The 16,482-nt window shown below is 49.1% G+C and overlaps 1 protein-coding gene across 1 annotated transcript in view; it reads left to right on the forward strand.

Moving 5' to 3' along the window:
- The first annotated feature begins 7,427 nt into the window (after window positions 1–7,427).
- gcat (glycine C-acetyltransferase) overlaps window positions 7,428–16,482 on the forward strand; it is a 35,203-nt gene continuing 26,148 nt past the window's right edge. Inside the window, exon 1 of the mRNA XM_085969505.1 lies at window positions 7,428–7,678. Within this exon, the coding sequence (XP_085825631.1) occupies window positions 7,441–7,678 (238 nt within the window). The 5' untranslated portion in view covers window positions 7,428–7,440. The remainder of the gene's footprint in view (window positions 7,679–16,482) is intronic.

Below are 16,482 nucleotides of genomic sequence, written 5' to 3' on the forward strand. Positions count from 1 at the left end.
CAATACGTGGATATCTATAATATCTAATATGGGCATAAACAATATGTGAGTATATACAATATTACATAACGGAGCCCAGAGCATTTACTGAGATCAGCTCTCAATACCTAAGGCAAAGGGGCAGATTGGTGCATGGAGTCTATTTGCCCCATACAGGAACCTAACGAGGTGGTTGTGCACAAGTGCCTTCTTTTTTTTCATTCATTCCTGGGATGTGGGCGTCGCTGGCAAGGCCAGCATTTATTGCCCATCCCTAATTGCCCTTGAGAAGGTGGTGTGAGCCGCCTTCTTGAACCGCTGCAGTCCGTGTGGTGAAGGTGCTCCCACAGTGCTGTTAGGGAGGGAGTTCCAGGATTTTGACCCAGCGGACGATGAAGGATCAGCTGATATATTTCCAAGTTGGGATGGTGTGTGACTTGGAGGGGATCTTGGAGGTGGTGGTGTTCCCATGCACCTGCTGCCCTTGTCCTTCTAGGTGGAAGAGGTCGCGGGTTTGAGAGGTGCTGCCGAAGAAGCCTTGGCGAGTTGCTGCAGTGCATCTTGTAGATGGTACACACTGCAGCCACGGTGCGCCGGTGGTGGAGGGAGTGAATGTTTGATTCTATTGCAGGATGCTTTCTACAACAACAACAACTTGTATTTATCTAGCGCATTTAACGTAGTATAACGTCCCAAGGTGCTTCACAGCAGCGATTAGCAAACAGGATTTGGCACTGAGCCATATAAGGAGATATTGGGGCAGGTGACCAAAAGCTTGGTCAAAGAGGTAGGTCTTAAGCGTCTTAAAGGAGGAGAGAGAGGTAGCGAGACGGAGAGGTTAGGGAGGGAATTCCAGGAGGGTGTTGGAATATCAAGTCTAGAGGTAACAAAGGCATGGATGAGGGTTTCAGCAGCGGATGAGCTGAGGCAAGGGCGGAGACGGGCGATGTTACGGAGGTGGAAGTAGGCGGTCTTAGTGATGCTGCGGATATGTGGGCGGAAGCTCATTTCAGGGTCAAATGTGACACCAAGGTAGCCGACAGTCTAGTTCGGCTTCAGACAGTTGCCAGGGAGAGGGATGGAGTCAGTAGCTAGGGAACGGAGTTTGTGGTGGAGACGGGAAACAATGGCTTCGGTCTTCCCAATATTTAGTTGGAGGAAATTCCTGCTCATCCAGAACTGGATGTCGGACAAGCAGTCAGACAATTTAGAGACCGTGGAGGGGTCGAGAGAAGTGGTGGTGAGGTAGAGCTGGGTGTGGTCAGCGTACACGTGGAAACTGACACTGTGTTTTCGGATGATGTCGCCAAGAGGCAGCATGTAGATGAGAAATAGGAGGGGGTCAAGGATAGATCCTTGAGGGACACCAGAGGTAACAGTGCGGGAGCGGGAAGAGAAGCCGTTGCAGGTGATTCTCTGGCTACGATTAGATGGATAAGAATGGAACCAGGCGAGTGCAGTCCCACCCAGCTGGATGATGGTGGAGAGGTGTTGGAGGAGGATGGAGTGGTCAACCGTGTCAAAGGCTGCAGACAAGTCGAGAAGGACGAAGAGGGATAGTTTACCACAGTCACAGTCACAAAGGATGTTATTTGTGACTTTGATAAGAGCCGTTTTGGTAAAGTGGCAACAACAACAACAACTTGTGTATTTATATAGCGCCTTTAACATAGTAAAACGTCCCAAGGCGCTTCACAGGAGTATTTTAAGACCCAAAAAAAAATTTGACACCAAGCCACAAAAGGATAATTTAGGGCAGGTGACCAAAAGCTTGGACAGAGGTAGGTTTTAAGGGGCGTCTTAAAGGAGCAAAGAGAGGTAGAGAAGCGGAGAGGTTTAGGCAGGGAATTCCAGAGCTTAGGGCCCAGGCAACAGAAGGCACGGCCACCAAAGATTTAGCAATTATAATCAAGGATCCTCAAAAGGGCAGAATTAGAGGAGCACTGATATCTCGGGGGGATGTGGGGCTGGAGGAGATTACAGAGATAGGGAGGGGTGAGACCATGGAGGGATTTGAAAACTAGGATGAGAATTTTGAAATCGAGGCGCTGCTTAACTGGGAGCTAATGTAGTTCAGCGAGCACAGGGGTGATGGGTGAACAGGACTTGGTGCGAGTTAGGACACGGGCAGCCGAGTTTTGGACGACCTCAAGTTTACGTAGGGTGGAATGTGGGAGGCCAGCCAGGAGTGTGTTGGAATAGTCAAGTCTAGAGGTAACAGAGGCATGGATGAGGGTTTCAGCAGCGGATGAGCTGAGACAAGGATGGAGACGGGCGATGTTACGGAGGTGGAAATAGGCGGTCTTTGTTATGCTGCGGGTATGTGGTCGGAAGCTCATTTCAGGGTCAAATATGACACCAAGGTTACGAACAGTGTGGTTCAGCCTCAGATAGATGTTAGGAACAGAAACGCGATTGGAGGGATTCAAACATCGAGTTCCAGGAAAGATGGGCATGGATTTGGGAGGTGACAACACGTTCAAGGACTTTGGAGAGGAAAGGGAGGTTGGAGATGGGGTGGTAGTTTGCAAGGACGGAGGGGTCAAGGGTTGACTTTTTTGAGGAGAGCGGTGATGACGGCAGATTTGAAGGAGAGGGGGACAGTACCTGAGGAGAGAGAACCGTTAAAAATGTCAGCTAACATGGAAGCCAGAAAAGGAAGTTAGGTGTCAGCAGTTTAGTGGGAATAGGGTCAAGGGAGCAGGAAGTGGGTCTCATGGACAAGATGAGCTCGCAGAGGGCATCAGGGGAGATCAGAGAGAAACTGGAGAAAGATACGAGTTCAGGGCTAGGGCAGGGGGTAACCTTAGAGGAAGTTTGGCCCGGTGGGCTAGGGGAAGGAAGGAAAGTGGCAGAGGCAGCTGAACGGATGGTCTCAATCTTAGAGACAAAGAAATCCATGACCTCCTCACACTTGTTGGAGGTGAGGGTGGAGGAGACAGGGGAGAGGGGTCTGAGAAGACGGTTTGCAGTAGAGAAAAGAAGCCGGCGGTTATCTTTGCATTCCAGAATGATCCAGAAATAGTGAGCAGATTTGGCAGACGAGAGCAGGACCCGATAATGCTTTATTTGGTCCAGCCAGATCTGGCTGTGAATGGCCAAACCAGTTGTCCACCATGTCCGTTCAAGTCTGTGTCCCTTGGACTTAAGGCAGCGAAGATGCGAGCCGTACCAGGGGGAACAGCCAGGGTGAGAGAAGGTTTTAATAGGGACTAGGGCATCTAAGTTGTTGGGGAGGGTGTGGTTGAGCAGATTGGTAGCTGCAGAAATCTTGTGGGAAATGAAAGGCTAGACAATTGGGATTTTGAAAGTGCAGCTGTAAGTGATTTGAGAGATAGAATTTTTCCGGGGCGAGGCCATGTGAGATGGCAAGGTCGAGGGGGTGGCCGAGAATATGGGTTGAGGAGTTTACACAGAGGGAGAGATTAAGGGAGGATAGGAGGCTAGTGAACTCAGAGGAGAGAGAGCACGATGAATTGAGATGGAGTTTGAAATCAGCAAGGATGAGAAGTCGCTCGGTGCAGAGGCTGAGGGAGGACAGCAGTGAGAACATTTTTATGGTACTTGGGTGGGCGGTAGAGAACGAGGATTTTAAATGAGAGGTGAGAGGGGTGGAACAAGGTGAGATGCTCAAAGGAGGAGGAAGTGCCAGAGGAGTCGGGGGACAGACTGTTAGGGTGAAAATTATATAGCTTAAAGCAGCAACATAAAGAGTTAAAGAATGTATTGTAAGAAGTGAACTTGTAAATAAGAAACAATGGCGCAAGACAAAACAAACTCAGCTTAAGACGGGGCAGGGATTAACTGTTTTTGTCTGCTCCCATTAAAACCATTGTGCTCGACATTATTGTTGAACAGTTATTGAATGTGGGAAACACTAAATATTTCACAATTAATCAGTGGTGTAGCCTTCTGCAAACTATTTGCTGGAAGCCCTTTGGATGTATTAATGTAATTCTACTATTCTATAATGCAAAGTAGATGAATCAAAATTGTGTGTATTGATGAGTTACAGTAATTGGTAGCTGCAAAACTGCCCATTTTGTAATTAACTATTAAAAACTGCCCAAAGTTTTAGAAGGTTCCATATCATTCCTGTGAGGACAGGGGAGTTGTTGCTGGGGGAGCGTGATTGGGTGAAGACACCTGTGTGTAATATTTTGCTATAATGTATAAAAGAAGTTTCAATACCTTGTTGCTGGGGGAACGTGATTGGATGAGGACAAGAGAATTGTTGCTGGGGGAACATAATTGGGTGAACACATTTGTGTGTAGTGTTTTGCCTGTATAAAAGAAGTTTGATATCACTGTAATGGTGAGAAGGTGATCACTAGGCCGCGGGGTCTATGGCTCTTCTCCCAGAACGTTCTGTTAATAAACTGTGTACTTTTACTTTAAGACAGACTCGAGTGAATCTATTTTTCACCAACAAGACCAAGGTGTGATTTGGTGATGAGAGCCACACCGCCACTACCAAGGTCCGGGCGGAGCAAGTGGCGGAAGGTATAGCCAGGCGGGAAGGCTTCAGTTAGGGGGAAGGTTTTTTATTTATTCGTTCACGGGATGTGGGCGTCACCGGCAAGGCTGGCATTTATTGCCCATTCCTAATTGCCCTCAAGAAGGTGGTGGTGAGCCGCCTTTTACAACTGAGGGGCTTGCTAGGCCATTTCAGAGGGTAGTTCAGAGTCAACCACATTGCTGTGGGTCTGGAGTCACATATAGGCCAGACCGGGTAAGGACGGCAGATTTCCTTCCCGAAAGGACATTAGTGAACCAGATGGGTTTTTACAACAATCTGGTAGTTTCATGGTCACCATTACTGACACTAGCTTTTAATTCCAGATTTATTTATTTAAACCGATGCCTCGTCTGTTCTCTCAGGTGGATGTAAAAGATCCCATGGCACTATTTCGAAGAAGAGCAGGGGAGTTCTCCCCGGTGTCTTGGCCAATATTTCTCCCGCAACCAACATAACAAAAACAGATTATCTGGTAATTATCACATTGCTGTTTGTGGGAGCTTGCTGTGTGCAAATTGGCTGCCACGTTTCCCACATTACAGCAGTGACTCCACTTCAAAAAAAGTATTTCATTGGCTGTAAAGTGCTTTGAGACGTCCGGTGGTCGTGAAAGGCGCTATAGAAATGCAAGTTTTTCTTTCCAAGAGACACTCTATACCCCGTGGTACCCACCTGTCACATAGGAGATATTAGGACAGGTAGGGCCGAGGCAGCTGAAGGCAGTGCCGCCAATGGTGGAGCGATGAAAATCAGGGATGTGCAAGAGGCCAAAATTGGAGGAGCGCAGTGGTCTCAGGGGGTTGTGGGGCTGGGGGAGATTACAGAGATCGGGAGGTTGGGGCGAGGCCATGGAGGGATTTGAAAGCAAGGATGAGAATTTTGAAATCGAGGCGTTGCCGGACTGGGAGACAGTGTCGGTCAGCGAGCACGGTGGGCGGGGTGGGGGGGAGGTGGCAATGGGTGAACGGGACTTGGTGCGAGCTGGGATCTGGGCGGCGGAGTTCTGGATGAGCTCAAAAGTTTATGGAGGGTGGAACTCGAGAGGATTGGCCGGGAGTACGTTGGAACAGTCAAGTCTAGAGGTGGCAAGGGAGTGGATGAGGGTTTCAGCAGCGGATGAGCTGAGACTGGGGGCGGAGACGGGGGCGGCGTTGCGGAGTTGGAAACGGGCGGTCTGAGTGACGGGGAATTACAGACCGGTAAGCCTGACATCGGTAGTGGGGAAAATGCTAGTCTATTATAAAAGATGTAATAGCAGAGCACTTGGAAAACAGTGACAGGATTGGACAAAGTCAACATGGATTTACAAAAGGTAAATCGTGCTTGACTAATCTATTGGAATTTTTTGAGGATGTAACTGGCAGAATAGATAAGGGAGAACCAGTGGATGAGGTGTATTTGGACTTTCAGAAGGCTTTCGATAAGGTCCCGCATAAGAGATTAGCGTGTAAAGTTAAGGCACATGGGATTGGGGGCAAGGTATTGACTTGGATAGAGAGCTGGTTGGCAGACAGAAAGCAAAGAGTTGGAATAAACGGGTCTTTTTCTGAGTGGCAGGCAGTGACTTGTGGGGTACCGCAGGAATCGGTCCTTGGACCCTAGCTATTCACAATATATATTAATGATGATCTAGACAAGGGGACTAGATGTAATATCTCCAAATTTGCAGATGACACAAAGCTGGGTGGGCGTGTGTGCTGTGAGGAGGATGCCGAGAAACTCCAGGATGATTTGGACAGGTTGGGTGATTGGGTAGAAGCATGGCAGATGCAGTATAACGTGGATAAATGTGAGGTTATCCACTTTGGTGGCAAAAACAGGAAGACAGATTATTATCTGAACGGCAATAGATTGGGAGAAGGGGAAGTGCAACGAGACCTGGGTGTCCTTGTGCACCAGTCGCTGAAGGTAAGCATGCAGGTGCAGCAGGCAGTTAAGAAGGCAATTGGTATGTTGGCCTTCGTAGCGAGAGGGTTTGAGTACAGGAACAAGGATGTCTTGCTGCAGTTGTACAGGGCCTTGGTGAGACCACATCTTGAGTATTGTGCGCAGTTTTGGTCGCCTTATCTGAGGAAGGATGTTCTTGCCATGGAGGGAGTGCAGCGAAGATTCACCAGGCTGATACCTGGGATGGCAGGAATGACGTATGAGGAGAGATTGGGTCGATTGGGCTTGTACTCGCTGGAATTTAGAAGAATGAGAGGGGATCTCATTGAAACTTATAAAATTCTGACAGGACTGGACAGACTAGATGCAGGAAGGATGTTCCCGATGGCCGGGGAGTCCAGAACCAGGGGTCACAGTCTATGGATAAGGGGTAAGCCATTTAGGACAGAGATGAGGAGGAATTTCTTCACCCAGAGTGTGGTGAACCTGTGGAATTCTCTACCACAGAAGGCAGTAGAGGCCAATTCATTAAATATATTCAAGAAGGAGTTGGATATATTTCTTAAGGTTAAAGGGATCAAGGGATATGGGGAGAAGGTAGGGACAGGGTACTGAATTTGGATGATCAGCCATGATCTCATTGAATGGCGGAGCAGGCTCGAGGGGCCGAATGGCCTACTCCTGCTCCTATTTTCTATGTTTCTATGGAAGGGATACGAGGCAGGAAGCACACATTGGCGCTGTAGGTGCACTTGCTGCAATGACTGGTTTGTTTTATTTGGTTAGGCCGGGGGACCACTGAAGGTCAGCGCTGCTGGACCCAGTGCTGGAGCTGGTGACAGGATTTGGGGGGACTGTCCCTTTAAAAGGGCGTCCCTGAGCGCTGATTGGTGGAACAGTGCCGCGCGCCCGCCTCGCCCCCCGACCAATGATTGGCCGGGGAGGGCCGCGCCCACCGGTGATGTCAGAGGCCCCGCCCCCTCTGTGATGTCACGGGGGCCACGCCGCCCGGGTGACGCCCCTCGCCCCGCCCACTCCCCTCCCCCCCCGGGGATATGTCACTCGCCGCCATGTTGTGCCGCAGCCTGTCGGCCGCCTCCCGCTGCCGGCTCCCTGGCCTGAGCCGGGCCTACCTCCTCCCCGGCCTGAGTCGGCCGGGCAGCGCCCTGGCCCACCTCACCGGCCTGCTGGAGGCCGAGCTGGACAGCATCCGCGGGGCGGGCACCTGGAAGAGCGAGCGGATCATCACCTCCCGGCAGGGAGCACGCATCAAGGTGCAGGGCAGCGCCGGAGGTAAGGCCCCGGGGTGGAGGGAGCCGAGCCGCCGGCTCACACTGCCAGCCCAGGCCCTGGCCCAGGGGGCGGCACACCTCGCCTCTGAGCCAGAAGGTCGTGGGTTCAAGTCCCCACTCCAGAGACTTGAGCACAAAAATCCAGCCTGACACTCCAGTGCAGTGCTGAGGGAGTGCCGCACTGTCAGAGGTGCCGTCTTTCGGATGATGTGGAGATGCCGGTGTTGGACTGGGGTGGACAAATGTGAGAAGTCTCACAACACCAGGTTATAGTCCAACAGCTTTATTTGAAATCACAAGCTTTCGGAGCGCTGCTCCTTCGTCAAGTGACTTCTCACATTTGACTTCACCTGACGAAGGAGCAGCGCTCCGAAAGCTTGTGATTTCAAATAAAGCTGTTGGTCTATAACCTGGTGTTGTGTGACTTCTTACATTTGTCTTTCGGATGAGATGTTAAACCGAGGCCCCGTCTGCTCTCTCAGGTGGACGTAAAAGATCCCACAGCCGCTATTTTGAAGAAGAGCAGGGGAGTTCTCCCCGGTGTCCTGGGCCAATATTTATTCCTCGACCAACATCACTAAAAACAGATTATCTGATCATTATCACATTGCTGTTTGTGGGAGCTTGCTGTGCGCAACTTTGGCTGCTCCATTTCCAACATTACAACAGTGACTACACTTCAAACAGTACTTCATTGGCTGTAAAGCGCTTTGGGATGTTGGGTGGTTGTGAAAGGCGCTATAGAAATGCACGTCTTTTTCTTTCCATTACTGCAATGAAATCTCTTGCATTTAAGAAAGAAAAAGATTTAATCTTCTACCTTAATCTAAGTGTCAGCTGTGGCTCAGTGGGCAGCGCTCTCACCTCTGAGTCAGAAGGTTGTGGGTTCAAGTTCCAATCCAGAGACTTGAGCACAGAATCCAGGCTGACACTCCGGTGCGGTGCTGAGGGAGTGCTGCACTGTCAGAGGTGCCGTCTTTTGGATCATCACTAAAACAATCGCAGCAGTCAATTTGTGCACAGGAAGCTCCCACAAGCAGCAATGTGATAATGACCAGATAGTCTGTTTTAGTGATGTTGATTGAGGGATAAATATTGGCCAGGATACCGGGGATAACTCCCCTGCTCTTCTATCGATATAGTGCTGCGGGATCTTTTACGTCCACCTGAAAGAGCAGACGGGGCCTCGGTTTAATGTCTCATCCGAAAGACGGCACCTCCGACAGTGCAGCACGTCCCTCACTGGAGTGTCAGCCTGGATTTTTGTGCTCAAGTCTCTGGAGTGGGACTTGAACCCACAACCTTCTGACTCTGAGGCGAGGGTGCTACCCACTGAACCTTGTGATCCATAAAAACAAATAGCAAATGAACTGTAGTTGCTGGAAATCTGAAACATTAACAGGAAATGCTGGAAACACTGGACAGGTCAGGCAGCATCTGTGGAGAGAACAGACAGGTTAATGTTTGAAGTGTTGATCTCGTCAGAAATGTTTTCTTAAAGTATTGGAGCTGGGGAAACTGACTGCTGCCAGCTCGGTCCTGCAGCTCTAACTTGTCTGTTCTCTCCACAGATGTTGAATGACCCGCTGTGTGTTACTAACATTTCCTGTTTTTCTTTGAGGCTAAAGGAGAGAGGGTGTCGGTGAAGTGGGAAGGTGAAATTTCGAGAATCGCTGGAATGCAAAACTTGAAAATCTGCCGTTGAGATTGCACAGCGTGATGGGTCTCAGCTTCCAGCTCCGACTCAACCTGGGTCCCCCCCCGATCTAGGTATTGAGGATAATTATCTGAGGAAGGACGTTCTTGCCATGGAAGGAGTGCAGCGAAGATTCACCAGGCTGATACCTGGGATGGCAGGAATGACGTATGAGGAGAGATTGTGTCGACTGGGCTTATACTCACTGGAGTTTAGAAGATTGAGAGGGGATCTCATCGAAACCTATAAAATTCTGTCAGGCCTGGACAGACTAGATGCAGGAAGGATGTTTCCGATGGCTGGGGAGTCCAGAACCAGGGGTCATAGTCTAAGGATAAGGGGTAAGCCATTTAGGACTGAGATGAGGAGGAATTTCTTCACCCAGAGAGTGGTGAACCTGTGGAATTCTCTACCACAGAGGGCGGTGGAGGCCAGTTCATTAAATATATCCAAGAAGGAGTTGGATATATTTCTTAAGGCTAAAGGGATCAAGGGATATGGGGAGAAAGCAGGGACAGGGTACTGAATTTGGATGATCAGCCATGATCTCATTGAATGGCGGAGCAGGCTCGAGGGGCCGAATGGCCTACTCCTGCTCCTATCTTCTATGTTTCTATGTAATTGCAGCCGCCATGGGATCTTGAGGGATGGGGATGACACCTGAAGAAGGCTGCACATATTGTGAGGTAGATGAGGTTTGGGTGCTGGGATATATCAACCCAAGCAGCTATTCTTCTGCAATGCTCGCTGGTGGGCTTTGGCACGCTATTCGACTGCGAGGGGCATCGCAGCCCGACCATCTCCTTCCCCCCGACCTCTACATACGTGCACTTTAATAACAAAGCTCACAGGATAGTGATCAGGAATGGGAAACACTACCTCCTTCTCCTTCCTTGGACTCTCGAGGCATAGAAACATAGAAGATAGGAGCAGGAGTAGGCCATTCGGCCCCTCGAGCCTGCTCCGCTATTCAATGAGATCATGGCTGATCATCCAATTTCAGTACCCTGTCCCTGCCTTCTCCCCATACCCCTTGATCCCTTTAGCCTTAAGAAATATATCCAACTCCTTCTTGAATATATTTAATGAATTGGCCTCTACTGCCTAGTGTGGTAGAGAATTCCACAGGTTCACCACTCTCTGGGTGAAGAAATTCCTCCTCATCTCTGTCCTAAATGGCTAACCCCTTATCCTTAGACTGTGACCCCTGGTTCTGGACTCCCCCGCCATCGGGAACATCCTTCCTGCATCAAGTCTGTCTAGTCCTGTTAGAATTTTATAAGTTTCAATGAGATCCCCTCTCATTCTTCTAAACTCCAGCGAGTATAAACCCAATCGACCCAATTTCTCCTCGTACGTCATTCCTGCCATCCCAGGTATCAGTCGGCCAATTGCATTGCCCATTACTGGAACCCCAACTGAGATCAGCCAACTACTGGGACTTGCTTGGCTCAGCTGCTCATTGGGCAAGTTGCAGCTAAGGCGGGAGGCTTCGTCATTTTAAAAATAAAGAGCGGGCTGGATACCAGTGAGTATCACGATGTCTTTGGACTGCTGGCCGTGACCTTGCAGACACTTGTGCTTCCAGTCCTGCTAAGCTGTTCGAGAATTTTCACTGCATAACCACTGTTGTCCCCTCGGGTTTCAGTAAAGCATAATGGGCGTGATCAAATGTTCACCTTGGGTTCACACGAGCTGTATAAAGCGCCCAGCAGAAGCGTTCCAGAAGCTGCCCTTCCAAATGTAGGTTGTGTCTGGAAAGACCCTTTAAAGATGTGATGCACTGAGGTATTGCCCACGGGTGTCTTACTGGGGGGAGCAGTAGTGGAGACAAATGAGGGGTAAAACCTATTGGCACAGGCACCTTTTCTCAAAAATGAAGCATTTTGTCTTTGTTGGATTGTTTATTGGATTCTTTCTTGCGAGTCACAGCACGCAGGGTTAAAATTGGATACTGCCAGCTGTTTCTGGAAGTTGCAGAGAAATGCGTTCCAGTCTGGTATTTTTTTTGTTCCTGGGATGTGGGCGTCGCTGGCAAGGCCAGTATTTATTGCCCATCCCTAATTGCCCTTGAGAAGGTGGTGGTGAGCCGCCTTCTTGAACCGCTGTAGTCCGTGTGGTGAAGGTGCTCCCACAGTGCTTAGGGAGGGAGTTCCAGGATTTTGACCCAGCGACGATGAAGGATCGGCGACATACTTCCAAGTCAGGATGCTGAGGAACTTGGAGGTGGTGGTGTTCCCATGAGCCGGCTGCCCTTGTCCTTCTAGGTGGAAGAGGTCGCGGGTTTGGGAGGTGCTGCCAAAGAAGCCTTGGCGAGTTGCTGCAGTGCCTCTTGTAGATGGTACACACTGCAGCCATGGTGCGCCGGTGGTGGAGGGAGTGAATGCGCCGGTGGTGGAGGGAGTGAATGTTTAAGGTGGTGGATGGGGTGCCAGTCAAGCAGGCTGCTTTGTCCTGGATGACATGCTGAAGATCTTGGATTTGTGCAAATCATTGTTGCCAGTGTCCATGGATGGGGACTTATCTCCAATCTTTCCAGGTGTATAGAACTGACCAATAGATTGAGTCATTCCATTCAAATACAAGCATCCTGTGAGGCTTTGTAGAATACTTGTTCATTTGGGAGCAGTATTTGTGTGATCAAAGGCTGTTTTGAATCTTGTGAATATCTGACCGCCCATATCTAGGTAAGAGATGTACGATGTTAATGTCTTTTTCATTCTGGCGTATCGTCTAAGAAGTTTGCAGCTATATGTTTGGCAGTATTGCATGAGGACTGAAGGCAGCATAGGGACAGGCTAGCGACTCCATGGTGACGTACAGCCGCATTAGAAGTAAAAGATCTGCGTTTCAAGGGTCAGTTTAATATAGAGAAGAAAGACCATAACTTTTTGAAGTGTGGTCACTGTTGTAATGTAGGAAACGCGGCAGCCAATTTGTGCACAGCAAGCTCCCACAAACAGCAATGTGATACAGGAAACTTTGTGATATCCGGCACAGACGGGACCGGCGTGTTGCCGATCTATCAAAACTGCCGGACATACAAAGTTAATGTTGAAGCATACGGAGGTTTTCATCTCCGTATCTGACAACAAACACTGTTGCTTAGCAACAGCTTCTAAAGAGTCGGCTGCAGCTGCAAGCGTCTCTAGCTGAAGCTGTTGCTATAGCTACAGACCTTGCAGTGGCTGACTGGGGGGAAAAAAAAGAACGAGATCTAAAAAAAACTTATAGAAAACGGCTCCTGATTTTTGCCGTTAGATCGAGTATTCCGGACATACAACCTCCGGATAAACCAAAGTTTCCTGTAATGACCGGATAATCTGATTTAGTGATGTTGGTTGAGGGATAAATATTGGCCAGAATGATAGAATTTATCCTGCCAAACTTGGGTTATATCTGGAGAGAGTGTTTGTGTTGTATAACACTGGAGGTTACTATAACACTGGAGGTTACGTGTGTGTTACTGGTGGTGGTTGTGGGGTTGGGGCAGCCTGAGGTAAGAGACATATTAGTTGAAGTGTTTTTTTTTGTTCCTATATCGTATTGCTGCCAATACCCGAAACACTAGAGTGAAGCCTTGCCCGAGTCTGACTTTGGGGGTCCTTCTTTAACTTGGTTTAATTTTGATTATTCATTCAGACCAAAATATAAGTGAAGTGAGCAGCTTTTGGTCCTGAAAGAGTTAACAGACGTTAGCAGGGTGTGTTACAGTGGCTTTCTCCGTTGCACAGTTCACCAGAGGAAATCGCATCCCTCATTAAGTTGGCTGATGTCGCGGAGTAAACAAGCCGTCTGTCTGAGACAGGCTGGGGCTGCACTGATTCAGAATAACCTGTTGTCTATTTACTGTCTCACTCCCCTAATCCCCCTGTCCCGCCCTACATTACAACAGTGACTGCACTCCAGAAGTACTGCACTGTCTTGGGATGTCCTGAGGATGTTAGCCACTTTGTGCCAATGCCTGTTGGTTGTTGTTTTCAAAGGCAGAACCTGGGTAGGTTGGCAGAGTAGGTTGGCAGTGCCACAGCGGCCGGTGCCAGCACTTCCCATTGCTCAAACCCTTGGCCGACATTACGCTTTGAGCGCAGGGTAGCTCATTAAATAAAGTCAAAATTTTTGCCCTTCAGTTTAGCGAGCTTGCCGGAGATTTCCACGCCCGGCAAACACTTTCAGCCTCCCAATTTTAGAGCGTTAGGAATGTTAATTTGTTTATTGAAACTCTCGTAGGAGGCCTCGAGCCTGTTCCACCATTTCGTTAGATCATGGCTGATCTGTATCTTAACTCCATCTACCCGCCTTGGTTCCATATCTCTTAATACTCTTGCCCATCAAAAATCTATCAATCTCAGTTTTGAAATTTTCAATTGACCTCCAGCCTCACCAGCTTTTTGGGGGAGAGAGTTCCAGATTTCCACCACCCTTTGTGTGAAGAAGTGCTTCCTGACATCACCCCTAAACGGCCTGGCTCTAATTTTAAGGTGATGCCCCCTTGTTCTGGACTCCCCCTTCACCAGAGGTAATAGTTTCTCTCTCTCTCTACACTATCAACTCCTTTAATCATTGTAAACACCTCAATTAGATCACACCTTAATCTTCTATACTCGAGAGAATACAAGCCCAGTCTATGCAACCTGTTATTGTAATTTAACCCTTTAACCCCGGTATCGTTCTGGTGAATTTGCAGCACCTCCTCCAAGGCCAATACATCCTTCCTGCGCTGCGGTGCCCAGAACTCTGCTTCGTTACACATCAAACTATCCGGTTGCGCTGAAAGTTTAAAGAATGAAAGAAAGACTTGCATTTCTATAGCGCTTTTCACGACCACCGGACGTCTCAAAGCGCTTTACAGCCAATGAAGTACTTTTTGAAGTGTAGTCGCTGTTGTAATGTGGGAAATACAGCAGGCAATTAGCGCACAGCAAGCTCCCACAAACAGCAATGTGATAATGACCAGATAATCTGTTTTAGTGATGTTGATTGAGGGATAAATATTGTCCAGGATCCCGGGGAGAACTCCCCTGCGAAATAGTGCCATGGGATCTTTTACATCCACCTGAGAGAGCAGACGGGGCCTTGGTTTAATGTCTCATCTGAAAGACGGAAACTGCATTGCGCAGTGTCATCCTGCAGTCTACAGATCAGGACGATCCCATATCACAGAATCTACAGTGCAGATAGAGGCCATTTCGGCCCATCGAGCCTGCACCGACACATATCCCACCCTATCCCCGTAACCCCACGTATTTAATCCCCTAACACTAAGGGTCAATTTATCATAGCCAATCATCCTAACCCGCACATCTTTGGACTGTGGGAGGAAACCGGAGCACCCGGAGGAAACCCACGCAGACACAGGGAGAATGTGCAAACTCCACACAGACAGTCACCCGAGGCCGGATTCGAACCCGGGTCCCTGACGCTGTGAGGCAACAGTGCTAACCACTATGCCACCGTGCCCCCCAACTGATCCTGATCAGTTGACCTTGCTTAAGGTGGTGGTAAAGGACGCAACAGATGACCTCTGACCTGCCCCCCCCCCCCCCGCCCTCCGCGGGTTAGGGAGGTGGAAAGAACAGACATCCAGGGTTCCTACTCCTGTTCACTAACCAGTGATGTTAAATGAGGGCAGGATTGACTCGCACGTGATGCCCCTGTGGTAGAATAGCCCTGAGCCTAAACTCTTGGCTTCTTTATGAAGAATGGTCACTTGGGTGAGGATAGAAACATAGAAGATAGGAGCAGGAGTAGGCCATTCGGCCCCTCGAGCCTGCTCCGCCATTCAATGAGATCATGGCTGATCATCCAAATTCAGTACCCTGTCCCTGCTTTCTCCCCATATCCCTTGATCCCTTTAGCCTTAAGAAATATATCTAACTCCTTCTTGAATATATTTAATGAATTGGCCTCAACTGCCTTCTGTGGTAGAGAATTCCACAGGTTCACCACTCTCTGGGTGAAGAAATTCCTCCTCATCTCTGTCCTAAATGGCTTACCCCTTGTCCTTAGACTGTGACCCCTGGTTCTGGACTCCCCCGCCATCGGGAACATCCTTCCTGCATCTAGTCTGTCTAGTCCTGTTAGAATTTTATAAGTTTCAATGAGATCCCCTCTCATTCTTCTAAACTCCAGCGAGTATAAGCCCAATCGACCCAATCTCTCTTCATACGTCATTCCTGCCATCTCAGGTATCAGTCTGGTGAATCTTCGCTGCATTCCCTCCATGGCAAGAACATCCTTCCTCAGATAAGGCGACCAAAACTGCACACAATACTCAAGGTGCGGTCTCACCAAGGCCCTGTACAACTGCAGCAAGACATCCTTGTTCCTGTACTCGAACCCTCTCGCTACGAAGGCCAACATACCATTTGCCTTCTTAACCGCCTGCTGCACCTGCATGCTTACCTTCAGCGACTGGTGCACAAGAACACCCAGGTCTCGTTGCACTTCCCCTTCTCCCAATCTATTGCCGTTCAGATAATAATCTGCCTTCCTGTTTTTGCCACCAAAGTGGATAACCTCGCATTTATCCACGTTATATTGCATCTGCCATGCTTCTTTCTGCCCAATCACCCAACCTGTACTGGAGTGTCCACATGATCTTGTGGGGGTGGGGGGGTGGCTGTGGGTGGAGATTAAAAGGGGGTGCAGTTTTGTTTCATAAGGGGAATTTTAAGATGGGGGAGCAGGTGAGATTGGGTGCGGGTGGGGGCTTAAATGGCCAAAAAACAGACCCTGGCAACTGCAGCGAGGAACGGACAGCCTCGGGGAGCACTCAATTTACCCTTGTTGTTTTAAAGATTGTCACGATGTGCTGTCAACAACAGTCCAAAGACGCTTGGTGTGCAGAGATGCTTCAATATAACAACTTGTATTTAGACAGAGCCTTTAACATAGTAAAACGCCCCAAGGCGCTTCACAGGAGACACCGGGCCACATACGGAGCTATTAGGACAGATGACCAAAAGCTTGGTCAAAGAGGTAGGTTTTAAGGAGCGTCTTAAAGGAGGAGAGGTGGAGAGGTTTCTGGAGGGAATTCCAGAACTTGGGACCCAGGCGGCTAAAGGCACGGCCGCCAATGGTGGAGCGAAGGAAATGAGAGAAGCACA

Source organism: Somniosus microcephalus, chromosome 28 (genome assembly GCF_052327205.1).
Source record: "Somniosus microcephalus isolate GS21.2 chromosome 28, FLI_Smic_1.0, whole genome shotgun sequence".
Lineage (NCBI taxonomy): Eukaryota > Metazoa > Chordata > Chondrichthyes > Squaliformes > Somniosidae > Somniosus > Somniosus microcephalus.